Source organism: Cyanistes caeruleus, chromosome 13 (assembly GCF_971803275.1).
Source record: "Cyanistes caeruleus chromosome 13, bCyaCae1.hap1.1, whole genome shotgun sequence".
In the NCBI taxonomy this organism is placed as follows: Eukaryota; Metazoa; Chordata; class Aves; order Passeriformes; family Paridae; genus Cyanistes; species Cyanistes caeruleus.
In genome coordinates this window covers 17,458,396-17,484,958 of record NC_141713.1, presented here as the reverse complement: position 1 = coordinate 17,484,958, position 26,563 = coordinate 17,458,396, and the positions used below count along the sequence as shown (strand labels likewise).

General features: G+C 44.7%; 3 protein-coding genes across 5 annotated transcripts in view; 2 read left to right on the top strand and 1 right to left on the bottom strand.

Moving 5' to 3' along the window:
- Positions 1 to 16,591, top strand: part of SCAPER (S-phase cyclin A associated protein in the ER) — a 133,171-nt gene extending 116,580 nt beyond the window's left edge. For both annotated transcript variants that reach the window (XM_086849343.1, XM_023934234.2), the window contains exons 30-32: positions 11,795 to 11,986; positions 14,490 to 14,541; positions 16,158 to 16,591. In XM_086849343.1, coding sequence (XP_086705469.1) covers positions 11,795 to 11,986; positions 14,490 to 14,541; positions 16,158 to 16,252 — 339 coding nt within the window. In that variant the 3' untranslated portion in view covers positions 16,253 to 16,591. The remainder of the gene's footprint in view (positions 1 to 11,794; positions 11,987 to 14,489; positions 14,542 to 16,157) is intronic.
- Positions 16,592 to 16,945: 354 nt separating this feature from the next.
- The window catches only part of ETFA (electron transfer flavoprotein subunit alpha), a 41,992-nt gene continuing 32,374 nt past the window's right edge, over positions 16,946 to 26,563 (top strand). The window contains exon 1 of the mRNA XM_086849409.1: positions 16,946 to 17,226. The gene's annotated coding sequence lies outside the window, so the exon portion shown is untranslated. The remainder of the gene's footprint in view (positions 17,227 to 26,563) is intronic.
- ISL2 (ISL LIM homeobox 2) lies at positions 18,359 to 21,486 on the bottom strand. Of its 2 annotated transcripts, XM_086849369.1 has the most exons (6): positions 21,320 to 21,486; positions 20,128 to 20,317; positions 19,675 to 19,934; positions 19,282 to 19,565; positions 19,013 to 19,183; positions 18,359 to 18,881 (listed from the first exon to the last, which is right to left on the bottom strand). In XM_086849369.1, exons 1-6 carry the CDS (start codon positions 21,375 to 21,377, stop codon positions 18,765 to 18,767), a joined length of 1,080 nt encoding a protein of 359 aa, XP_086705495.1. In that variant the 5' UTR covers positions 21,378 to 21,486; the 3' UTR covers positions 18,359 to 18,764. The 2 variants fall into 2 exon arrangements, with proteins under 2 accessions (XP_086705495.1, XP_086705494.1); XM_086849368.1 differs by lacking the exon at positions 21,320 to 21,486 and having other exon boundaries at positions 20,128 to 20,485.

The following is a 26,563-nucleotide window of genomic DNA, read 5'->3' as shown; positions in this document are numbered from 1 at the left end:
CAGTGAGGACAATGGATTCCTGAGGAACACATTCCTGAGTGTTTTGATAGTCCTTGCTCTGTTTATTTTAAAAAGACTGTGATTTTGCTGACTCTGCCCACATATAATATATTAGTAATATTCCTTTCCTTCATTCCTATTTTGTTTTAACATTCATAAAGCTTTTCCAGGGCAGTTGCTGTCACTGAAGAAATAAATCTGTTATGAAAATGAAAATTGCAAAAAGCAAGGAGTGTTTCTTTAATATTTGAAATGCTCCAAGGCCAGCAGTGAGGCCTGAGCTGCCCTGTCTGTTTTGTATCGGCACGTGAACTTGTGTTTACTACAGAGCCAGACAGCCCCTGCTTCACAGGCCAGCTGAGCTTTATTGGGCATCTGCTCCTCAGGAAGGATGAGCAGGGAAAAGGAATTCTTTTTTCCTGGCTACCATTTAATCTACTGCCATACAAAAACAGGTCCCATGATACGAAGGACAGACATGTAAAGCTAAACTGTGTAATAAAAATAATGTTCAATCTTTCAATAGCCAGCCCTATTATATCAGACTGTAGAATTACAGTTTCTAATTAAAATGTTCTTGTTAATTAAAATTATCCTTCTATTTCATTACATTTTTATTCCCTTTTATTGTTTGATTTAATTAGTATAATGAATGTAATTAGCATGTGCTGTCAACTCACCTTATTTGCATATTATATTGAATAATTGAATGTGGTCCTGTAATTAAATTAACAGGAATGACAGATGATTTGCTTTCTTTCACATTGCTGCATTGGGAATAGAAATCTTTCCATATTCATTGCAGTTAGGGAGTATTTTTCATCTGAAAAGCCCTCACAAATCAGATCCTCAGACTCAGGATCTTGCAGACAGCCTCCGAAAGAAGTTGCATTGTTCATTTGTAATGCTGTGCCTTTATTTAAATAAAAATAGTTTTTGTTCTCCCAGTCTTCGGTGCACAGTGTATTTAGCATGCTCTAGAAGAATCCACCAACTTTAAGGGCTTGTAAGATATAAACTGTATGCTTCTAGAAGATACTGTTGCTCGATTGCAAAACAAAATAATCTCTTTCATCTCTGCTGAAAGAGGAAAAAGTGTGTGCAGCTTTTCAGAACTTCATTATAAAATTAGGCTTGTAGATAGAAGGAAAAAGTTCTCTTAGAAGATTTAAAAAATTTACATGTACACTATGTGTCCTTGAAGAAGGGATTTTATTCCCAAAAGTCTTCCAGCTGAGTAAGTTTAACTTATTTCTCTGTTCTCTATTCCCAGACATTTGTGTCCATAACAAGGTACATTATTATAAACTCACAAAAAATTGAAATGTTAATATCTAATAATCCATATGCTGAAAATAGAAGCACATGGAATTAGATTTAATAGTATCAATCACCTACTAGAAATTACTCCTTGCTATACAGGTGTGGAAAATTTGTTGCAAAACATGTTTCAGACATCCCAGCTAACTCCAGGTAAAGGAGGAAGAAGCAGTGATATTACAGGATATTTTGAGAGGGAATTTCTCCCATGTTAAATATGTAAAACATCACACAGCAATATCAAAGATAAAAATACAATGTGTAAAGAAACTGAAATATTGTAAGGTTTCATCCCAAGATTATTTTCCCTTTTTTGTTAAATAATTGACTTATAGACATATTTTTTTAATAATTTATTTTGTGCAGTAAGTCCTTCTTGTGTCATAAAGTACACAAGAGCCTTTGTCCCAGAGTGTATATCACAAATATATATCTGTGTATGACACATCTGGCTGTGGTTGCAAGTACTGGGCTGCAAGGCACACTTACAAAGGGACTTTAGAATAAAAGTGAGCTTCTGGAAGGAAATTATTTTATTCTTTTGACAGAGTTAGTACATACTGAGTTTTAGTATGGGTCCAGTTTTCTCTAGTGTTAGCGGGAAGGAAGAAAAATACTTCTAAAATGGAAAAATTGTGAAAATCAGAAGTCAAAAGGAAAACTTGAAAGTTATAAACCTATGGAGAATTTCCATATGGGTTGTTTACTAAAGGCCATCATTAAACTTACATAGTTTATGTTCCTTCTGGGGATGTGGAGGGACTGGAATGATTTTGATCTGGTAGGTAAACTTTATGAAAATACAGCACAAAGAGTAAAGGTGTGGGAATTGGTAGTTACCATGCAATTAACATCCCTATCTGTAAGTAAATAGGATCTGAAACGACTTAATTCTGATTTTGTTAGTTTCTTCTCAAACAGGGATTTTTAGGAGTATTGATTTCATGTTGAGGTTATGGGTTTTTTCTTTAAATTTTTTTTTTAAAGCCCACACCCTGATGTTTTAAAGCTTTATAGGTTTGAACAAGAAATACGCCTGGTAAATTTTGTGGAATAGCTGATTTTGGCAAGTGAGTGATTCATGTGAAGTTGTAGTCTTGACTCCCATTTAGAAGCACTTCAGCTTGTGAACAGAAATCCCCTAAGGATTAAAGTGCCCGAGTTAGAGCGGAGTACATTAAGGCAGCTCTGTAATGTATGCTTTGGCTCTCGCAGCCTTACATCCTCAGCCACATAAATTCACTTAAGTGAACCAAGGTCTTCAGGAAAGATGGCATTCCTGTCTGGGCAGTCAGGGAAAAGTGGGAATGCCTTTTAGGTAATTTGTCAGACACCTCTGTTGTTGTTTGAGCTTCCTGATGAACTTTTTCTTTTTAAGAATGATCTATGACAAAGCAAATCAAATATGTCAGAAGCATTTGGGACTGCACATTTCATGTGTCACATATTAACTGTATTTCTAACATTCCAAAATGCATCTTAGATTTTTTGGGGTTTTTGAGAGGATGTGGGGAAGGTAATTTAATATGAGCAAAGACTTAGCATGAGGTAGAGTGTATTTAGTTTCAGTTTACGATGACTGGCTGATTCCTGTAGGCAGAAGAGAGAGTGTATAGGAATTAGTGTGAGAAACTGATGCATTTGGATTTACCTTACTGTCTTCCTCTCAAACTGTAAACACGAAAGAATAAACTTATCTCCCAGTGTCATAAAAGCCAGTACTTTCAACAGCCTTCAAATACAGCCCATAACTGAGGCTTAGGGAGGAAGAGAGGGAGCAGTCGGCTGATGCCGCCTCCGGAGAGCGACATTCTAAATCTTACTCCTGGGTCGGGATAAAAGGAGTGTGGTGGTCTCAGCTTAATCCCCAGCGGAACTTTGTCCACATCGAAAAAACACCACAGAGTTTGACATGATCCTGCTTAATAAGCAGTTTGTTCCCAGCTCAGACCTGGGCCTGGGCCTGGCTGGGTTTGGACGGAGGCAGGAGCTTGCGCAACGCGCGCCATCCTCCTGCTCGCTCCCACCCAGCGCGGCGCTCGCCCCTTTGCTTGGGAGCTGCTTTTCACACTGAGACTTGAAACAAAGTCCAAAGCCTGCAAATATTTAATCAGCCTTGCGAGCTATTGTCTGTCTCGCGTCATGTGTGAGGGAACTCCCTGTGCTTGTCTCATAAACTCCCGGTTTTCCAGGCCCTGCAGAGCCGCGGTGCCTGTCCCCGACATGGGCAGCCCCATGCAGAGGCAGCGTCAGCCTGCTCTGTGTTCCCAGCAGCTGACAGTTCTTCCTTGGATGCTGCTCTGAGGGTGGGAGCCTGCAAGAGGCCCAGAGAAGTCTCCCTAACCCCTTGTGTCATGTTCAGCTCAAGTCACACTTGATTGAAGTGATACTGAATCATAAAGAACAAAATGCATTAATGGAGTACTATGGAAAATGTTGCTCGTCTTCCTCTCTCCTTAGTAAAGGGTAAATTGTAGCTCATTTTTCATGGCAGAAAAGCACATTTTCTTGCTCTCTGTTTGAAGCTTTGTCTCGGCCAGCTCTGTAATATGTCCAGTGGCTCAGTGTTTCACAAGCTTTTTAGTTGATGATTGGATACTTTGACAAACCCTTTACATTTCTTGTGGAAGCTGTAAGACAAAATGTGCTAGGAATAATAATTCCAAGACTAGCTATATAGCTTACTTGTGAGTAGATTTCCAGAGTGTGACAGAAAACGTTTGCTTTTGAAGAGAGAAAATGCTCTGAGACACACAAAAAGATTTTATGTGTTTAAACTGTAACGTTTGAATTATTCACACCTTCTGGGGATTTTGTCCCAAACTAGCTCTGTTTCCAAGGATGCTGGCAGAAACCTCAGCCAGTAGTTTGCTTGAACTTCTGTTGACTGGTCCTGTTTCTTCTCTACCCTTTAAATCATGTTAATTCAGATCAATTGGATTTCATTTGGAGTAAATTACTGGAGAATCGTGCCCAAAGCAGCAGGCTAAGTTTATAAGCAGTTCATCATCAAAGATGTTATGTGTGAAGATGATTCTTCAAAAACAGTGCAGGGCTACTAAAGCTAATTCTTATCACTGCAGGGCTCAGAATAATACCTGAGGATTTGAGATGGGTCATGATGGGGTTTTGTACTTTATCTGACAGAATATATGTATATATATTATATATATATATATATATATATATGAAGCTTCTGTTACATTATTGTGGAAACAATGAAGCTTAGAATTTTCTGGAAAGCAGTGATACCCTTGGGTTTAACAGGGTCCTTAATTATATGATAAACATGAAGTGTGAGAAAACCCTCACATTTAAATGTTTATTTTTATGTTAATAAATGCTAAAACGCTATCACTCTGAAAGTTAGGCTTTTCCTTAGTACCTTTTCCAGGTCAGATGTTAGATTATTATTTTCTCCTGTAGCATGGACAAGCATTAAATTCACAAGTAACCTCAATGCATGTTAGAATTACTTCCATTTTCCTTTCATCACACTGTAATGAAGTTTATATTTTACAATATTTGTTTAACATTATTTATTTATTGATGAATTTAATCTTATATATACTTCATTTGTTATCTTATAACTAAAGTGATTTGTTAGTTGTTATTTTGGGCTGCATTTTTTCAAAAGCTTTGTATAATGAACTTTTGCTAGATTTTCCACTAGCATCACTTTTGATAAAGCTTTTTACATTTTCAGTGCATCACTGTCCTGATGGCTGGCCCTTGTCCTATCCTAAATGTTCAAATGTCTTAGGATGATTCCACAAAAACTGATGCAAGAATGTTTTTCTGTGATGAATACACAGAGCACCCCTGAATCTGCTTAAACCATAGAGCTCTGAAAGGATAATGCTTAGAATGTGGTTTGTACGAGGCCTGGTATTATTCCTGAGCACCCTTATCTTCTCTCTGAAAGCTTGCACATCATGCTAAGAAAATAAACACTGGAATTTTTCAAATAGACAAAATTCTTATTTTTAAATTTGAATGTAGCATTCTGAAACTTCCTTTTTCCATAGAAATGGTGCTCTGATTCGTGAGAAATGCTAGGAGGAATTCAAAATATTTTTTGCTCAGAGCTTTGCCAATAGTGGAGTTTGCAAAATGGAAAGAAAAGAGCTTGACCTTAAAACAGAAGAAGAGCCTAAGTGGTGACATATTCTGCTGATTAAATGCTAGCAGTATGAGATCTGTTTATATAGAAGCAAAGAAATAATGCAGATCTAACTTTGAAGAGAAACTCCGGGCTACTAATATAAAGACTTATTTCTTTTACAAAGTTGTAAATAACCTGACATCAAACAAAGGGATTTAACTGTTTGATGGAATACTGTAACAGGAGTTAGATGCACAGTTCCTGTTCAATTAAGTTATTACTTGTTAGTACAAATTAGAATTGACATTTATATAAATGATAAATACATGGATAAGAAACATTAGTGGTTCCCATACTGACTACCATTTTAAGATGCTAATGTTTATAATGGCCACGTTGAAGTTTGGAAGCACAGGTCATCTGAGATAGCAGAGAAGGCAGGGAGTGCCCCTCAGAGAACCATTAACTTTTTAGGCTGAGTTGTTCTAAGAAAATTGCATCTGAACGTGAACTACATTATAGCAGAAGAGCACAGGCAAGTAAAAGGCATATCTTAGTGCTTCATTTCATACAAATGAAAGGAAATTTGAAACTAAAGGAAACGAAAGGAAAAAAATGTTGGGAAGGATGTTTTTCTAGAAAGTGAATTAATCTCCCGGTGGTAAGTTTTGTTTATGTACAAATACAAACTGTACTTGTTTCTAAGTACCTGTGGAACACCCAATTTCACTGCCAGGTTTTTCTCTAAGAGCCAAAGAAGGTTTTGCTTCATGAAGTTCTGAACTTTCCAGCTGCTTGTTCCTGTATCTGCATTAGTATAACTTTGTCTCAGTTTTCACTTGAGAAAAAAGCTACAATTCCTAATATTTGGTCAAAATTAACAAAAACCATCAGCCTGACTCTAGACAGTACTAATAGCATGGCATTTTCTTGCAGGGTTAGTCACACAAGAGCAGTGCACTTGGATGACTTGTTAGGTTTTGTTCAAAGCTCAACATTTGGGTTTGTGCCTACAGATTTCAGTTCTCTCCTTGGCAATCTTTTTCCTTTCTCTGCTGCCCATTTTCCCTTTCTTTTGTGGGTGAAAGGAACTGATGGGCTGCAGAAAGTAGTTTCCATGGCCTGGCTGGGAATGGTGGTGGGAGGCACTGGCAGGAGCTCAGATGGCAGCACAGCTGCTGGGTGTTGTCTCCACCTTGTGCCTTGGCCATGCTCCTGCCCCGTCCATGTGCCCCAGCAGTGCCACTGCTGCCAGCCATGCCTTTGCTCCCAAAGTTTCTTCCCAAAGTGAATCATTTCTCAGTTCTTCATTTTGCCCTTCCACAGACAAAAATTTGCTGCTGGCTTACTCTTCTACCTGACTACAAAATGAATTAGCTTCTTTAAAAGATAATTCTGGTGGTTTTATTGTATATATTGACATGAATGATGTCTTTACAGAGCTGCAAATGTCCAAGTGAAGAAAGAAAACCTAAATCCACCAGTAGAACTAGACTAAATATTGCTCTAAAAATCAGCACTTCCAGTCTCCAGTAATCCTGGACTAACCTTGTGTAGTACACAAGCAGTGAAAAAGTTCTTGGTCTGACACTGAACCATTTATTTTGTTATTTGTAATAAAATATCTGACAATATTTAACATACAAGCATAGAACCATTGAAAACCAATCTGGGGGTCATAATCTTCTTTAAATCTCTGGAAGATTGCAAGCAGAGTTTTAAATCGAGTTAGTTCCTCTTTTTTGAATGCAGTTACAACTTGGTAAAATAAACTCAGATTGTCACCAAAAAAGCTACTCCATAAAAAATCTTCATAGGGCAGTTTAATTTAACTGCTGGTTCTTGACAAATTACTAGCATGCATCTCCTTTACATGTCTATTCAGAACATATGAATATACAAATTATATGAATTATCAATTCACTTTAATGTAACTAATACTTGTTCAGTATTTTACAGAGTCATTCTTCAACTTTCTAAACATTTTAGTTTAGTTTTGTTGATGTTTGTACATTTAGTTACCTGATCATGAAAATATAGTTTCAAAGGCAAGAGGATTCTTATTTTAGTTTTCTGTAAAATTAACTGTTGAATTGGTAAGATTTTACATCTGATTTGACATGTAGCTGCTGAGACATTCTGTGTTATTGCTGTACCATTCCAAAGTTCTGGATCCTATAAATTATGAGGATTTTATTACCCTCCTTTGACAAAAATACACACATATGCATTTTAAAGTAATGGTAGTTTTCACTGATAAAAGGAATACAGAGAAGATTAAGTACTAATATATATATGCAGTCTGTAAATAGAATTAGGGGGTGTTCTAAGCAAAACATCTTTCCCTTGCTAGTTCTTGGCTGAAGGCTGCCCCTACGTGTGCTACTCATCATCTCCCTGCAAGGAAGGAAAGGAGCTGCACTTTAATGATTCTTGTTCCTGCAGTAGCATCAAGAACGTTAATTCTGGGGCCCTTGGAGCTCACTGAAAACTGAAATGAGCTGCAGAGTTCCCCTTTGCTACCCAGAGGACAATCATGCCCAAGGTTTTTTGGTTCATATGGTTTGTTAGTTCCTCAGAAAAGGCATTCAGTCCTGGGACGTTCTCCTTTGCAAGGTGCCAGGAAGCAATGGCAGGAGAGGAAGGCTGCTGTCATACAGCATACAGGGAAGAGCTTGGTATCCAGGATGGAATATCTATATGGAATATCCTTCCAGCCTCAGCTCTGGAGCTAGATGCCCTACCTGAGTGACAGAGGAAGCCTTATCTCCCAGCAGAATGACGAGTTCCCCTCACTACTTTATTACTGTTTCATAACACATGGAGCTTTTAATTTTTTTGATTGATTGTCCTATTTTATTGCTCAAGTGCTGTGTGGCATATTGCTGGCTTTTGTCATTGGAGTCTGTTTTGAAAGACTGACTTTTACACTGCTTCAGGCTTTCACAGTAAGAACTGCAGCAAGTGGCCAAGCAATACACTTTATAGTGAATATTGGCCTGAGTAAACATGAGGAAAACGTGGATTCCATCTAGAGACTTCAGAAATCATGGATCATGCTTTCCTAAGTGATAAACTTCAGAAATACCAGTACAGTGGATGGGGATGATTATTGCACTTAGGAGAGCAGAGTGCACTTCCCAAAGAGTCACACGGGAGCATGGATTGCTGGTAGGGCAGAGGAGAGAGCCTGACCCCCTGGCTATTGGAGATTAAGCAAATTAGCAGGACCTGCAGAAGGCTATAAAGTGGTGGGAGTGACAGAAGATAACTGATAGGCAACACTGAAAGGTGTTGCTCAGTCAAAAGTTCCCACAGGTCACCACATCACTCACCATGCTGGACAGTCAGCTGTGGATGCAGCAGGCGCAGCAGGCGTGGTGGGGAGACCTGGAAATGCAGACAGACACCAAGCAGGCAACATTGGAGTCCTAAAAGTGAGGATTTCAGTTCCTTCAGTCTCTCCTCAGCAGCCTTTTACATTGAGAGCAGTATTGGCCAGTGCTTTCGGGTGTGCTAAACCTGAGTTCTCGCCCACTCTGTGACGGGCTCCACCTCCAAGATGGATCAGGGCCTGGACTTTGGCTGGTGGCACAAAGGAAAACTTCTTTCATCATGAAATAACATTTCACAAACCTGTTTGCTGTGTCTCCTACCTCTGTGTTATTTGAGTCTTCACAGGATTGTTCCAGCATTTAGTACATGTTGGGCCATAAATAAGATAAACTAAGCTGGAATGTATTCCAGCTAAGCACAGGCAAAACCAGTAAAGTTGTATGAATATCTAGAAGCTTTGAGAATAAACAACATTTTAAAAAGAGATACAGAAAGCATCAATGTGAGTTGCCTGCTCTGGATTTTTTTTTTTTTTTCTTTTTAATTTGGTAGCTTGGACTAATTTGATAGGTCTCAGTTCAGAAAAAGAAAACCACAAGCAAATATTAGTGGAACGTAGGCACATAGCTAAAGTTAAGCAGGTGCTTAAATGCTTGGCTATACAGAAATGCAGTGATTTAATTAGGCTCTTGTTACATTTGACAGGCATATCTGACTTGCAGGCTAGAGAGAGAGAGAAACAAGAAAAGCTAATTCTAGGTTAATGCGTCTGGATCCTAGTCTGTGGCAAGAGGGGAGGCAAGCTGCATTTCAGTAAGGAGTTTGTATCTTATATGAGAGCAGTTTGTAAGATGAGTATTCCATATTCCCGGCCTGCAAAACTCCCTGGGATTACTAAGCCAAGTTACTGTTCAAAAAGGAAAAAAAAAAAAAAAAATCAAGCAAGAGAAGTGCAAGGTTTTCATTTGTTTTCTTTATTGTTCATCTGCTAAGTCGAGTGCTGGCCTTCATTTTGTCCACCTATTGACAGTGAAACAAGGAATATGTCCTCTGCTGCAAGTTTATTTGATTGGGTTTTTTTCCAGTAAGGGGTGACTCATGTTTTTTTTCTTCAGAGTACATAATATAGTGTATCAGGTTTAGTAGCTGCATTAGTACAATGAGCTGAAATCATTAAATTGATTCCACATGTGATAAACACCAGATTAAAACAGTCAGCAACCCCTCTTTATACCTTCCTATCTTTAATGTTGATAACATCATAGCAGTAAAACTGTTGAAAAGAAAAGGATAATGAAATAATTCCATGGAAGCTATTTGGGTATCTGCACTGTGAGTTTGGCAGGACTTCACTAACTATCCATGGCATTTTTAGGACAGGTAAAGGAAGTGAACTGTGAAATGAAAAATTAAAAGTCCCAAAAACTTCTTTGCCTCTGCCTATTCATCAAGGGTATGGTGGCCATGAAAAAGAAATCAGGAGTTTTCTCATTCTGTCCTGCATCAGAAATGCCATTTGTAGTTATTTTTGTACCAATTATGATTGACTTTAAATACGTTTCTGATTGTAGAATTTACAACAGAAAAATAGAATGGTATAATAAGCACTCTGGTTAATTTAAAATTTCAACAGTACTCCCAAACTTGGGGGGCACCTCTTGCTTACAGGGTGGGAGCTGAGAGTTTAGAATCCTCCAAATGCTTCAGTGGTATTTTCCTCAAAACAGTGTCTGAATGTATGCTTAATTGTCAATTTTTTGTCTGTCTTTTAAAAATTCCTCTTGTCTTTAAGGGCATTAAGACATTGCTGCCAGTATTTTGAAAGGTTTTCAATGTCTTTTTTGACTGGTGAACTGAAACAAATGCAAACTATTATTTTGTTCATCTTGTTTTTAAACTGAAGTGCATTATCAACTTAGTGTGTGCTCTGAAGGTATTGTTAAAAGTGCTTTGAAAACTTGTAAATCCCTGTAATTTATGCCCCTGTAGCCTCAACTGCTTCTTTCTGTCCTTCTGGTTTTAATTTGAATGCAGTCTTGTCTGGGTGTGTACCTGTAAAATTGTGTTTTTCCAAGTACAATTTACAGTCGTGACCCTCAGTTTTACAGTGTTCCAACCTTATAGGAGCTTCCTTCTATGCCAAAAAGCCAACTTTGGGTCAAACAGCTCTTTCATATTGTAATTGTCTAATCAAGGTTACTTGGAACAGATCTGATTTAGGCATTTTTTAGTTTATGGCAAAGATTTTATAAGAATATCAAGTGAATTGGAAAGGTTTCTTTGTAGGAGACCAGTGATAGCATTGCCTTATTTCTTCAGATGTATACAGTTGTAAACTTAGCCTTCTTCATGACAACAGTCCCATTTATCTAAACAATTCTCCTTTTAGAGCCAATGGCACTGATAGAAACTGAGATAAGGAATACAGATGGGAGGATCTCTCCAAGTCTCTCCTTACAGAAACTCCTCGCTGGGCAGCTCACAATCCCCTTTTCTTTTTGGTGCCTGAGAATGCATGGCAGACATCTCCCATGAAACACAGTCCTCTCGAATTGCCAGCTCCAGGAAAGGATGGTCAAGCTTCAGGATTGTTTTTAAAATCCTGCTGATTTCTTCCAGGATTTTTTTTCCCCCCCATGCTCAGTGTGTTTAAGTGGCAGGCGTTGGAGTTTTGTGTTTCATGGCTCTAACTTAGAATAGTCCCTGAGCTATAATTCTTTGTCTTTTGAATTAAGGTATTAAATGATCTGTTTTGTTGTAATCTGTAAATTAATCCCTTCCTTATTTGCTATCTTTTTGGTACAGAAAAATGAGCTTTTGGAGCTTTGTATTTTTTATATCATTCCACAATAAAAATAGTACTTGCACACTAAAACAGAAGTTATTTGAAGTAAATGTTATAGACTTTATTTTTAGTATTTACTCCTCATCCACTCTCATTTTTTTAGCATGACTTCAGCACCCTTGGTGGTTAAGAGGAAGAGAAGAACAGATATATCACGTGGTTTAATTTTGTTCTGTTTGTATTTTCAGATCATCGTACAATCTGGCCGTCACCCCACGGTGCTGCAAAAACTCTGCCAGTTGCCTTTCCAGTATTTCAGTGATCCTCGTTTAATCAAAGTGCTCTTCCCTTCTCTCATTGCTGCGTGTTACAATAACCCTCAGAACAAGATCATCCTGGAGCAGGAGATGAGTTGTGTTTTACTGGCCACCTTCATCCAGGTACGGCTGCGGTGCTGTGCTCGCCTTTGCTCTCAGGGTGGGGATCTTCAATAAAACAAACAGCAGTGAAGTACTTTCAGATTCTCTGCAGCTCTTCTCAAACCACGGATTATGCCTGTACTTGAGGCATCTTGTCACACTAAAAGGTTACTGAGTAGTTCAGGTTCTCACTGTCTGTGCAGAATCCGGTTTTCATTAAAGTTACTGGGTGTACTGGGAAGATTTCCTGTAGATCTTAAAATATTTATTTTTTAAAAAAATCCTGCCTATATAGCATATCTGAAATTGGTATATTAATGTGTTTACTTATAAATGTACAGTTGTATACTGTGTACCATAGATTTACAGAGAACTGGGTAAGTGTATATATTTTATGCAGAAAATACACAAAACATATGTTACCAGTCTAATCTTGCAATCTTTATTTTTGACAGTAAGCCACCAAGGTCATTACAAATACTGTTTTGAATAAAGATTTGCATTATTTTTCTTCCCTTTGTCTAAATTTGTATGCTGTTTTATCTGTCAGATTTTTTGCATGGTTTTCATGCATTTTATTGACTTTCATAAACATATTACTTTTAAAAATAATACGCTTTTAGGAGTCTGTAATCCTGTATCAGTAACCTGAAAGTTACTGTTGTTGATGAAGAAATGTTAATTAAACTCCTTTCCCTAGTGCTTTACAGCTAGTCCAAGAATAGACTATACATGCATTTGAGAGAATGTAGAAGAACTAAATATTTACTGAAAGTCTTTGCATAACATCAAACTTACGAGTGCAGCTACTTTTTATCCATTTAATAGTAAAATAATTGCAGAGCAGTTTTTTTTAAAAGAAATTTGAAACTTAGTGTAAAAAATATTTGCCATATAGTAATGAACTTCTGCTTAAATACACAGCTATAATTTAATCTTCTTTGACTTTCTTATAGTGAAACTGAAAAAATCATTTATGCGTTATTAGTAAGCGCAGCAGGTTTAGTTTGGGTTTTTTTCAGCTAAAAACAGGAGAGTGGAGGAGAACGTTCCCTATATGAATAATTAATGTTGTTTACCTTGATTTCTATTCTATAAGAGATGGAATGGCATTAAAATCCCCAGTAGTTATGGTGAAGTGTAAGTATATTTATAAGGGTCAACGTTACTAATTTGATTTCCAGTTAGTTATATCCCAGATGGCAAGTCCATGTACTATGCCTGCAGGCTTTTGAAGAAAGGTGTTCTATTAAAATATGGAAGAGTTGTGTGTGCTGTAAAGTGTCCTGTCACTGCTCACCTCACTGGTCCTTCAGTATTTTGCCCATTTTAAAGTCTGATCCCGAATATTGCACACGCATACATGGAGAGTAGTGCTGGCAGGATCCAAGGAATGCTGAAATCCCGCACACGCAGAAGGGACTTGCCTCTCTACTTCTATTTCAACTCGCTGCTGTTTGTCAAGCAGATCTCTCATTTGCTTCAGTGGAAGGTTTGGGAAAGACTGTGAAATGTTGCCCTGTGACTAGAAAATGAGATTCTTCCTTTGCCAGGGAACGCAAAAAAAAAGTCCCATTTACGTAAAAGTTTGGTGGTGTGTACGAATATAACACTTAAATACAGTGTGTTAAATGTGCAGCCAAAATCAAAGGAAGAGCATTGCTGCAGTTTACAGCTCTCTCCCTAGCGATATATTAATTTCCATCAACTGAAGTTTGCATCAGTGTGTTTATTTTTGTTACTTCTGTTTGGAGGTGTGCAGAAAGAAGGAGAAACATCAGCAGTATCCATGGTTTGCTGTGTTGTATCTTATATCGGATAATCCCTTCGGTATTCTGCTGGGTGGGGACTCCCAGCAAAGGACAGGATGTGCAGTGGGGAGCTGGCTGGTTCTGGGTGAGGTTGGTGTCCGTGCTGGCTCCGAGGATGCTCCATCTCAACACCCGACAGCGGCGGGATCACGCAGTGCTCCACGCTGGGGGCACAGCTGGGGGCTCAGCTGGCTGCCAGGGCCAGCAGCGTTGGACAGTGATTCCATTTCGTCCCAGGAGATCAGCACCTCAGGCTCCCGGGTTGCTGGGAAGCACAATCATTGAAACTGGGATCAGTCATGATTTTTTTTAAGAGTGTATTTGGAGTTGGGAGCAAAAATTCTTTTTTTTTTTTTTCTGTAAAATGCAATTTGTTTTACAGAAACATGGCTATAGTAAATAAAAAATTCGCAAGAATAACTATTTTCTAAGAAGACATTAAAGCCTTGGATTCTCTGTTGTGTACTGAAAATATATTTTTTGAAAACAGATATAAATAAATATATAAAAATCCACTGTAAATTACAGAATTTAAGTGCTGGCAGTATTGTTTTATGATATGTAGCAAACGAGCCAGAGTTTGTTAATTTACAGATTGCATGAAATATTAGTATTTTTGAATTACTGTGAAGACTTAAGAATGTTTTTTTTTAATTCCTCACATATAAGATCCAAAAACCTGATGTCTTTTTTTCGTTTGTTTCCCCCCATAGGATTTTGCACAGAGCTCAGGCCAAATGGATTATCAGTTACCTCAGCAGAGGGGTACGTTCCCTGCAGTGTAACAGAGTAACAGCTGGGTAAAAAAATACGTACATACTGTGATTTAAGGTTTTTGAGGCATCACTTAAAAGAAATACAGTAAATTGCTGCAGAATTTTACAGTTCAGGGGTGGGCTCCCTGGCTTACATCCTGCCCTACACATACGTGTCTTCCAGTCTGCTGCTCGTCTATCGGGGATTCAGATGTTAATCTTTATTCAATACTATGTGGTATCATGTCTTAAAATGTGATACTGTACCTGCACATATTTAATTAGCTGACACAAAGGCTGCCTTCAAAAGTTTTAGGTTGCAGAAGCCACGCAGCCATGCCAATACACCCAAGGAGCCAAAAATCTCTAAAATACTCTCCTGTAATTGTCCTTTAAAATTCGTCAGTTTGCAGAAGAATCATGATTTTTTTCCCCCTCAGTTATCATAAATATTATTTTAAATGCAGTCAGCCTTTTTAGGCTAAACATTTGAAAGATTCTCAGCTGAGATGGCTGTTACTTGCTAAACACAGCTGAAATTCAAGTGTTGATGGGCATCTGGTCTTGAGTAGCCGTGTTGTGCATAAAATGCAACATTCAGACAGTCATTTCTCCCTCATAACAAGGAGAAATCCACCACCATTTACTCAGCGTTTGCCAGGAGATGAGTGGTTCTAGGTCTAAAGCATAAAGTTTTTGTTTAAAAATAAATTACAAAATTTAAGGTAACTTTATGGAGATTTTTACTGTCAACATCAGATATCTCAGTCTGAAGCAGCCTTGTGCAGTGCCTGCAGCACCAACTTCCCAGGATTGTGTTTGCATGAGAATCTGCTTCAGAAAATCTAAAATACAAGTGGAAAGCTTGCTTTTTATTTTCACTATTCAGACTGAAGGAACTTCTAAACAAAGATGTGGTAACACATGATTGTGATTTCTAAACATTCCCCAGTTGGAGAAAATTGACTTAATAATAGTTTAGGCAGAATTATCTTTATTTCTTATATAACTTGAACGTGAAGGATGGTGTCCCTAAAAACAAATGGGAATAATAACACTGACAGGAACAAAACCTGAAAGCATAAACTTCATAGTTGGGTGCTACATGGAGGGTCAGACCCTCAAACGTGTGGAGAGTGAAGTCCTGTCCACGTCACTGCACACTCTCAAGAGTGAAAGCTGCATTTGTGCTCGTGCTCTGAGCTCTGGGGAGTCAGGAACACAACTCTTCTGCAGCCCTTTGTGGTAAAAAAAAGAAACTGCTGAGCAGAAAACACCGCTCAGGCTGCTCAGAGTAGAAGAGGCTGAGCTGGGGGTCCCCAGTGGGTCCAAGAACAAAGTGTCTTTACAAAATGCATCATGTTCCTCTCTATAGGGCAGAGAGCCTGATTTGCTTAGAAATGGAAGCCTTTGCTCATCAGAGCCTCTGTCCCCAACCTTAAAGCCAAGTGTAGATGTCCCAAGCTCCACAGAAGTGTCACCCCATGGTCTGAGAAGATTTGGATAGGGGGAGGGGAGTAAATTACTAAAAGTGTTGCAAATTGTCTGCACGTTCATTATTCTTTGCTTTATTGCCATCTTATCTGAAGAGGGAATAACTTGGTTATTTTATGTTGTCTTCAACAGAAAAATTTTTCAGTTCTCAAGATTATCTTGAGCTCTCCAACAGATTCCCCCGGCAGTCCTGGGAAGATGCTCGACAGTTCTTCTTGAAAAAATAAGAGTTGTATTTAGTTTTTAAATCCCTGTCATCATCACACTGACCAGTTCCTGCTGAATACCTTCTTTAAAATGCTCTGCCGAAACGTTTTTGTACTCTAAATACTTACGCTGTAGATATATAATTTGCGTTATTTATATAAGTACTGTAGATACTTCCAAGTTCTGTTTTGTAATTTTGATAATTTGAGTTTATTTCGTTCTTGTATGCAATGTCATGATTTTGGTGTTTTCTGCCCTGTGGTGGGACTTGCACTGCAGAACTGCTGAAATTAGGTTGCAAATAGAGGAAATACGTTCTATATATCTTATAATAAAATAACTTATTCTGTCTTGTGTGATTTCTGTGTTAAAACCATCAGTATGTTTGAATTAACATGTGCAACCCAGTTCAGAAGGAAAGGGAAAAAAACACTCGTAAGGTGTCTTTCTCATTAATCAAGAGTCAGTCAGAACCAAATCAAAGTAATTCGTCAGATCTGGCCCGGGGGAAAGTTTACTTATAATTTTTTGGGTGATTGAGGATACGTCACCCAAGACAGATTTTTTAGACCTCATGCATTTTTAACATCTGGGTTAGACTCGAGCGGGTTGAAGCCTCCCGGTGTTCCCTGAGGGCTCCGCGGTGCCGTATTCGGGCCGGAGCCGCTTTCCGCGCGCGGCGGCTCTGAGGGGGCGCGCGCCGCTCCGGCCCTGCGCTGCGGCGGGGCCGCCGCCGATCCCGGCCCGCGGCCATCGGGACCGCGATCTGGGCAGCGACCGCCACCGGGGTCGGAGCGGGGACCGGCACCGGGACTGCGACCGGCACCGGAACAGTCCCTTGGAACCCTGGGCCGCGCCCCCTCGCCGCCCATAGCGGCCCGGCCCGCCACGGGCCTGAGGTAGCAGCGGCGATCGTGAGGCGAGGCCGCGCGCCGCGCCCCAGTCCAGCCCAGGGAGAACGCGCAGAGCTCCAGCCTGAGCCGGACGGAGCCAGGTAACCGCGGGGGTCCCGCGGCGGGGCTGGGAGGGCGGCAGGATCCCCATCCCCACCTGTCCCTAGCAGGGAGATTGCCCGTCCCGGCGGTGCAGAGCAGCCCCGGGCTGAGGCGGTCCCGCAGCCCGGGCCGCTTCGTTCTCCTCGACGGCAGCTCGCCCTGGGAACCCAGTCCTTGCACACCCGCTCCAAAGTCTGTTGGGGTAGTGGAGCCACCCCGGCGCCGCTCTGCCCATCCCTTGCAGCCCGGAGGGCTCCGGCAGGACCCCGCTCCCCTCCCGCTCCCCGGGGATGGGGACAGGGCCGTGGCTCGGCGTGGCTTGAGCTTGGCCGAGCCTGCGATCCCGCGGGGAGCTGGTCCTGAGCAGTCCCCAGGGTAAGGGGGAGGGCGCGGGAGCTGGAGCGGCCTCGCCGCGCTCCCAAGGTGATGCCAGAGGCAGACAAGAAGTCGCCGTCTGGCTCTGGACGTGGGGATGGATACGCGGGAGGGAAGGGCTCGCCTCGCCGCCCCGGGGGAGAACCCCGCCGCCCAGCCCCGCCACCCCCAGAGAGGAGGCGAGGCCGCCCCGCGCCGCGGCAGGTGCGGGCACAGCCGGGCGAGCCTGGGGGCTACTCCGAAAGGTAAACCTGCGCTCCGCCTCCCTGGCTATAAATAAGCGGCCCCGGTTCTGAAAGCCGATTAGCGCGGTGCGGTGAGGCCGTGCGGGAGAAGCCGGGGCTGTGCCGGTCCCGACCCGCTCTGTTCCGCTCCCGATCCGTATGGCCGCGCTGCTCCGCGCCTGGGGTGCCCCTTCGCTGCCTTTCGGCGACTTTTTTTTAGTTCGATTTTAGTTTTTTCGTTTAAATCCTTTTTTTTTTTTTTTTATTAAGTCCAAAATATTTAATCCCACTATTCAACCGCCGACTCTGACAATAAATAACAATAACTTACTTTTGATCGTTAAAGGCGCAAACAATCCGTCCTTCGTCCACTGATAACTTAACATTATTAGCACTGGTTTTCCCGTTAAAAAGTCTCGTTTTCGTGTCCCGTTTTTCCAGCGATCGTGCGGGGCCAGGCACCACGGCCCGGGAGAGGCATCGGTGTGAGATGAGGCTGAACGGCGCGGCTGCACGCCGGAGGAGTCTCTCCCAGTTTTGTAGATTTTCTTTTTTATTATTATTATTTATTTTTCCCTTTCAAAAAGGGAAGAAAAACCGTCCCCAGTGCAAGCGGTGGGCGAGGCAGCCTGTCACCGTGCTGCGCTCCGGCGGGGAAATCCGCGTTTCTTTGGTGAAAAGAAACATCGAAATCCGCAGGGGAAAAAAAACAAAACCACGAAATAACCAGGGCGGGGGCTCTCTCTCCGGTCTGGTGAAGGCAGCGAGGATCCCGGTGCTTTTTTGGCCGTCAGTAACATATTTTTTGTTTGTTTTTAAATAAGAATAATTAAAAAACAAAGGCGTTTGTCCGGAGCTCTGGGAGCGGCCCGAGGCCGGGTGTCTCATGCAGGAAGCGCAGGCATGCGGAGGTCCCGCGGCAGAGCGGACGGGCCGCTTCACGTCTCGGCCGGGCTGGGTACCATGCTGTTGGGGGTGTCGGGGAGCTGGGAGGACAGCGAGGTCACGTCGCTGCCGGAGGAGGTGCCCAGGGATCCGGACTCGGAGAAGGAGACCTGGGGGAACAGCGGCGGTGAGGGCCCGGCGCGGTCACCCCCTGCCCCGTCCCCCTCCCTCAGCGCCCGGGCCCGGCGTGCCGGGATCTGCCCGTCCCCTGCGGCCCGAAGGGCGGCCCGGCGCGGCTCACCAGCTGCTGGAAGGCGGCGGGCTGCTCCAGGTCGCTCTGCAGGGCGAACTCGCTGAGCGCCTTCCAGGGCGGCTGGTAGGTCTGGACCTCCACGGCGCTGCCCTGCACGGCGCTCTCGTGGCGGATGGGGCTGCCGGCCACCAGCGGCGTGCCGGTGAGACCCTGCAGGCTCTGCGGGCACACGGAGTTCAGCGCGACTGCCGCCCGAGCCCGCGGGCCCGAGCCCCCCACCCACATCTCCCTCCCTGGCGGGGAGGGCGGGCGCTCACCGTCTTGTCGTTGTGCTGCTGCTGCTGGAGCTGCTTCATGAGGATAGACTTTTTCTTGTCCTTGCAGCGCTTGTTCTGGAACCAGACGCGGATGACGCGGGGACTGAGCCCCGTCATTTCCACAAGCTGCTCCTTCATCAGGGCGTCGGGGCGCGGGTTGGCGGCGTAGCAGGTCCGCAGCGTGTGCAGTTGCTTCTCGTTCAGCACCGTCCGCACGCGGGTGGTCTTCTCCGCCGCCTTGTGCGCCGGCGGCCGCGGGGCGGGCGGCCGCCCGGGCACCGGTTCTGCGACGGGCGGGGAGGGCGCGCACCGTCAGCTCCGCCGCCCGCTCGCCCGCCGCAGCCCCCCCGACACCCTCCCCGCCCGCCGCCCGCCCCGACGGGGAGCCGGTACCTGCGAGGTGCGCGGCGGCGGCCGGCGTTAACGCGGGGCTGCGCGGTCCGCGGGCGCCGGTGCCGTCGGGGGGCGGCCCGTGGTCGGCGCGGCAGAGCAGGTCGCGCTCCCGCAGGCAGAACTGGTCGCCGGGCAGGAGCTGGCGGCCGCAGGCGGCGCAGCGGAAGCACTCCAGGTGGTAGACGTGGTCGCGAGCGCGCATCACTAGGTCGCTGCTACTGAACGCCGCCCGGCACTGGGCGCACTTGATGCCGAAGAGCCTGCGGGGACGCGATGCGCCGTCAGGGCCCGCGGCCGCGCCGTCGGGGCGGCTCCAGGAGGTGCCGCGGGGGAGGGCAGCGGCCGAGACTCGGGTTTTCGTTGGGGGAAATTCGGGGGACCTAAGGGTTTTTGTGCTTTTTCGGGTCAGGGTTATTTTTTTTTTCTAACGAGCGTTGGCGCATTCGGGGTCACCTGCTGTAATCCCGTTTGCAGTAGGCCTTGCCGTCGCGCAGGAAGCATGTGCAGGTCTCGTCCAGGGGCTGCCCGCACTCGGCGCACTTGAGGCAGGCGACGTGCCACTCCAGGTCCGGCGACACCCGCAGCAGGAACGGGTCCTGGATGCGGCCCCCGCAGCCCGCGCACAGGGCCAGCCCCGGCCGCCCTGCCGGGAGCGAGCGGGGTACGGTCAGAACCAGCAGTGTGCCACAGCAGAAGCCAGGAATTAGGAAAAAATACTTTTTTTTTTTTTTTTTTTTACACTTCATCCTTTTTTCTTACTCTGGTTTGTTTTTGTTTTCTTCCAAAATGGGAGGAAGGAAAATGCAGATAGACACACGGACAGAAAGGATGGAAACGCAAACGGAGACAAATTAATACGGTCAGGAAAAAAAAAAAAAAGAGAAACTTGATCAAGGCAAATAAATGCCGAGAGAGAGAGATGTAAAAGTAGAATTTCGGAAAAGGAAAATAGAATCAGAAACAAACAACAAAAAAAAAATTAAAACAACGGCTGAGGAAAACTTGAAAGAAATAAGGAAAGAAACAAAGAAAGAAGGAAGGAAAGAAAGAAGGAAAAAGAAATTAAAAGAGAATGACGGAAAGAGATATAAAAGCATCTAAAATCCAGAAATGGTTAAAATGGGAGCATGGACAAATTAAAACAGTAAGAGACGTGTAATCAAAGAGACAGAAAGAAATAAAACTAAACAAGAATAGAGAGAAAATGAAGTTTAAAAAAAAACCCGGAAAAATAAATTTTAAAAAAGGAGAAACTGAAACACGAAAGAGATAAAGAAAGAAAAACGGCAACACGGGAAAAGAAAGAAAGAAAGAGCAGAGGGAAGCAGAGAAAGAAATGGAAACAGCCGAAAGAAATGAGCTCAGCGGTGCGGACAGCAGAAAGGACATGCATTCCGTAAGGAACGGCGCCAGCGGGGCCGGGAAGCGCCGGGCACGAGCGGGAATAGCGGCACCGGAGTTGCCACGGGCCAAGCCCGCAGCCGCCCGCGCCCGCCGTGCGGCCACAGCCCCTTCCCGGCGCTGTCAGCGCGCCCGCGCTCCGCCAGCCCACCCGACGGCAGAGGCGGCTCGGAGCTCGATCCGCAGGGTCCCGCGCACTCCCTCCCGCCCTGGCCCCGCGTTTCGCTGCGCTGCGCGCACTTACTCTTGGAGGGCTCCCCCATGGCGCCCTGGAGCGGCCGCGGGAGGAGGATGTCCACCATGCGGACGGCCCCCTGCGCACCGGCAGCGATGCGGGATGCGGAGCCGCCGCTCCACCACTACCCGCGCGGCGCGGGGCGGGGGCCGCGTCCGCCCCCCCGGGCCCGCCCCGCCGGGCCGTGCCGTGATGTCAGCGCGCAGCGGCGCTGACCTCACCGCGCGGCCCCCGGAGGCGATTGGCGGCCGCGGGGAGAGCCCGCGGATTGGCGGTGCCGAACAATGGGCGCGCGGCGGGCGCGGAGCGGGGCGCACGCCCTGCGGGACCCGGCCCGGAGCCGCACGACGCCGGCACTGACGGGGCGAGCGGCCCCGTGCCCCGCGGGGAAAGCTCCTCCGCGCCCTGCGCCCCGGGCGGCCGAAGGACCCTCCGCCCCGCCCGCCGCGGTGCGCCTGGCCCCGTGCGCGCAGGCAACGGCGGCACCCGCAGCCCGAGGAGTAGGAGATTCATTGTAGCTTTTCTTCCTCCTCTGTTTTTCCTGTTATTGTTCTTGACTTTTAGTGCGCCTATTATTTTTCTCCTTTTATTTCCATGTTCCTTCTCTTTCTCGTCTCTTCTGCATTTTATTTCGTTGTTCTTTTCCCCGCGTTTCGACGTGCCGCTGGCAGGTGCCCGCGGGCGGGCGCGGCGGGAGCGTCTCGCTGCAGACGGGAAGGGGCTGCGCTGCGGACGCCGGCTCGACGCTGCGCACCCGCGGAACCCTCAGTTCCCTGCTGAGGTCCGTGTGCGGGAGAGCCGCCACAACGGACCCGGACAGAAGCGACCGCATCGCTGGGGCGGCCGTCCCGAGCTGCGGCCCCGTGATGAGTCGAAATTAGCGGAGAAAAAATAGTATTCTACCGTATTTTCATGCACCTGGTTCCGTGCTGTTCCCGCAGCTGAACCTCTCCTGTTGCTTTTTTATGCCTTCTGTTCTTTTTTCTTCCCTCTTTCCCCCCAGTCTCCATGGGCTTCCCGTGCATTAGCAGAAGAATAGGGAAAGCACTTCAGTGGCCTTTGATTCAGTGTTAAATTCCCAAAGACTTTGCAGCACAGAAGCACGAGTGCCTCATAAGGTCCAGGAAAGCTTGTACATGCTGGAATTGAGATTACCGCCGTCTTGGGGCTTTGATCCTGTCCTCCTCCGTGCGATTACCTTTTTAATTTTACACAGGGAATTTGACAGGCATTTGCCAACCTGTATGGCTTGAGAAGGACATGGTGACTTTAGATGTTGGCTCAGGAAGGGCAGGCTGTGCTCATTTTTCTTAGAGGAGGGAGGCGGGAGGGTTTTTCCAGCTGAAGCACTTGTCTTTTGTGCTAGTCAGGCACCCTGCAGATAAGAAACCCCAGAAGCTGAGGAGGGGGAGAGGACCCTTTGGATAAAGTGCTTCATTATTTGATCCACTCTCCCAGCCTGACCACAGCCCCTGCTACCCCTTTGAGGACCCCAAATGTTGAAAGCAAGCTTTTAAATTTGTACAATAGCTGCGGGGGAAGGGGGATGGATGGCATTTGAAGCACCCACTTCAGCAGGGACGCATGTCACCAAGGAATTTTGGTATCCCTGCCTGCCCCTGCATGTGCGAAGGTGCAGAGGCGCGGTGCAGCAGTGACATCCTCAGGGCAGGGTGTGCCCATGTGTTCCCTGCCTGTGTGGCGCCTGCCGGGGGCTGTGGTCTGACTGCTGCCTGCCGCTAGCGTGGCTCGCTTGCCGGTGGCAGAGCTGGGTAGGGAGTGAGAGGTATGAAGGCAATTGGAAAAGTTTGGTTGGTTCTTCAAACTGAGGTGACCCCGAGGGATGGGTGATGGGATCCTCTACAGCACTGTGGGGCAGCACAGGTCCATGCCTGGGCACCTGACAGAAAAGAGGGTACAGAAGGGTGACTTCAGCCTGAGCCAGAATTCAGAGTCCTGGGTGAGTCACTATCTGCATGTGTTAACAATAAAACGCAAAAATGTCAGAGTGATAGGAGAATGAGACATGTCTAAGAATACAGCATCTTGGCAGGGATGCTCTGTGTTGCATCACCCTTTTCCCACTCGAGGGCAGGATCCTTTCTGCTCTCCCAAACATCCCACCAGTTTAGGAATTAGTAAAGTTACAGCTGAGCCAGCCAAACTTTTCCAAACCTATGCAAAGCTGTGCTCCAGTCACACCTGTATCTGAACAGAGCAATATGCTGACACCAGGCAGGTATGGTTGGACTGGACTTGCTTCACAACCAGGCAGGTAGGAACAGGATAGGCAGTGCTGCACAGGCAGTTTAGTAGAAAAGCCCAAAAAATTACTTGCCAGAGAAATGTTGAAAGCCCTGCACCTTCTCTATATGATGTACAAAAAGCATTAAAATGCCTACAGGTAATGCCATGAGGCATTGAACCAGCTCAATACCACATGTTTTACAAACAGGTTAATTGTTGGTTCATTTGAGGGAGAGTAAGGGAAAGCACATCATAATATCATGGAATAATTCAGTCTAGGAGGCACCTCTGGAAAACTGTGCTCAGGTAACTTGGAACTGCTGGAAGCATTTTCTAGTCAAAGCCAAATGCAGTCTCTCCTGCCGCACTGATTACTCCTTGCTCTCCTTCACCCAGTGTCCAGAGATTCCAATCTCTTTAGCAGCAGTTCCAGTTGGGTTTGGTGTGAGAGCTGGCAGGGGCTGCCTGGCCACAGGGTGAGGCTGGCTAATGGTACTTCCCTCTCTATAGAGCAGCTCTGGGGTTTGCTCCCAAATAGAAATACAAGTTCCCTCTAGAAGGTGGAAATGGCAACTATTTTTTTTTTTTTGTTTGCAGCAGATTGCAAAGGCAGTAGATGCTGATTCTTTCAGAGCCAACCATGGATTAAGTCCATTATAAAATTAAAACAGATGGAACACAATTTCACTTACATTACAAAAAGGACAGGAACCATCTGCAATAAGATTTAGCATTGCAAAGCTATTGTTATCATGTTACCATTAAAACCTTTGAAGAGTTTTCTTTCTTTCACAAATTTGTTCACATGAAACATGTTTTATTTATCCATCTTCCTAAGATAGTCATATTTTATTAAAAAGATGATGTCTCTCAAAAAGTCCCTCTTGGTCCTAGCAGAATATGCCAAAACAAAGAAATGTTGTAAAACTCCAACATTGAGACACTGGGAGTTTCAATGGGACAGATGTAGCAAAATGAGAATTCTCTATCCATTTTTCCTTTAAAAAACATTTCCTTATGTTTGGGCACAATGTCTGATACTGAAAATAGATAATTAATGAGATAATGGGATACTGCATGTCACCTCCTGTCCAATGGGATTATCTGATGGCTAATTATGGACAGATTGTGATTAATGTGATTATGGATTGGATATTAATCTGATTCTGGATTGATCTAGTTATGTTTTAGTCTGCTCCAAATGGTTAATTGGATCTGAGATAATAGAAATGCAGCTTGCACCAGATTTTGCCACATCAGTTGATGAAGTATCTTTTGATCTGGGTGGGTTGCGAACAATAAATTATTTACAGCTGTTGAGAAAATGACTCTTCCTTAGAATGTAGTCATTCATTTTATTTTTGAGAGCCTTTGAAAACAAAATCAATATCCTTTCTAAAAGGAGATGTTGACAAAAGAAAGGCACGTACATAACTCACAAACAAATGTGACGAAATTAAACAGTGGTTAACCCGGTGGCCTAATGTCTGGTGATGCATTTGAATTGCTATGTGGAGCTTTGGGCTCAATTCTTCTGAGACCAGCAGGGGTTGGGAGCATTGCAGGGGAACAGGGCCCAGCGCTGGGGAAAGTGGTGTTGCACAAGAGCTACTGCCAGCCCTGCTAGTGATTAAGAATCAGCCATGGTAACATGGCAAAGGGAACCCTTGCCATTTTCCCCCTCCGGATAAGAAGGATTCAGAAAGTTCATGAGTGCAGAAAAGACTTATTGGCCCATCTCCTCTGGTCTCCTTCATACCAGACTATGCAATTGGACACAAAATTATTTTTTTCCCTCACAGTGAGCCTGTTAATTTATGGTTGACCTCAGTCATCTCTCCCAGAGATGCATCTGGTCTTGGTGTTGCCTGCCAGTGCAGGAGAGGCTGTCTTGCTCTCGCACCCTGCTTGTTAACTACTTTCACTGGAATGGACATCTAAGTGTATAGTTTAGGTTTGACCCCCAGACACTGGATCTTGTTATGCCATTATCTGCAGGATTAAAGGCAATGGGTAAATTGCAGACTTTGTAGACTTCATCTTAGACTTGGTGACAGGGCAAGCAGCAGGTACATTAGCCTTTGTCACCAGGTGCTATAAGTGGCAGGTAATTTCACCAGAAGGTTCTCCTCCCTAATGGGTTCCGCAATAAAAATATCAAAAATCAAGCAGTTCCCAAAACACTAAAAACAAGGCCTACTACCGCTGCTGTGCACAAAAGTGCTGTTGACTGAGCTGAAACAAAGAAAAAAGGAAAAAGCAGCTTTCCTTGAGAAGTCCTTAGAGGCGTGGAAGGAGCTGTTCCCCTGGACTGACTGTCCCTGCTACTGCAGGAATGGCTTGGGCTCGTGTGAGTGGGAATACAGTGGCATCTGGATTCCTTCCCAGCAGTGTAATGGGCAAAAAAGTGCAGCTATGCCTTTAAAAATAACGCTGGTACAACCTGCCAGAGAATTTTACACACATCTGTCATTAAGAACAAGGCAAGCTGCATGTAGAAGGAGGTTGGCAGGTCGAAAAACCCCATCCAGGTGTCTGCACTGGGAGGGCAGCAGAGCTCTTCTCACCAGCATGGTTTCCCTTGTCCTCCACAAACCACTGTCACTCCTGGGCAGCACAAGTTTCCTTCTGAGGTAACCTGAGCCTTTGCTTTCAGGAGGTTATGAGGGTCCCATTTTGCCTGTGATCTTGACGGAAAGGGTTTCTTGAACGCATCAGGTGATCTTGTTCTTGAGGAATATGCAGTGTGATGTTACTCCCAGGCTCCCTTGTTACTTGACTGATACATGGAAATTATTAGCAAGAGAGAATAGTTTATAAAAGAGAGAAAATACCTGTCTATGGAGGTTTTGTAGGCTCAGATTACAAGGGTTGTCCCTGCTATGGGGTGGCTTGGGAGGGAGCTCTTTCCTCTGTCCACCACTTCGTAAGCAGGGCTTATGGCATTGTCCCCTTCCAAAGGCTTCTGTAAGGCCTCGTGAAAGACCAGCTGCTGCTCTGAGCCCT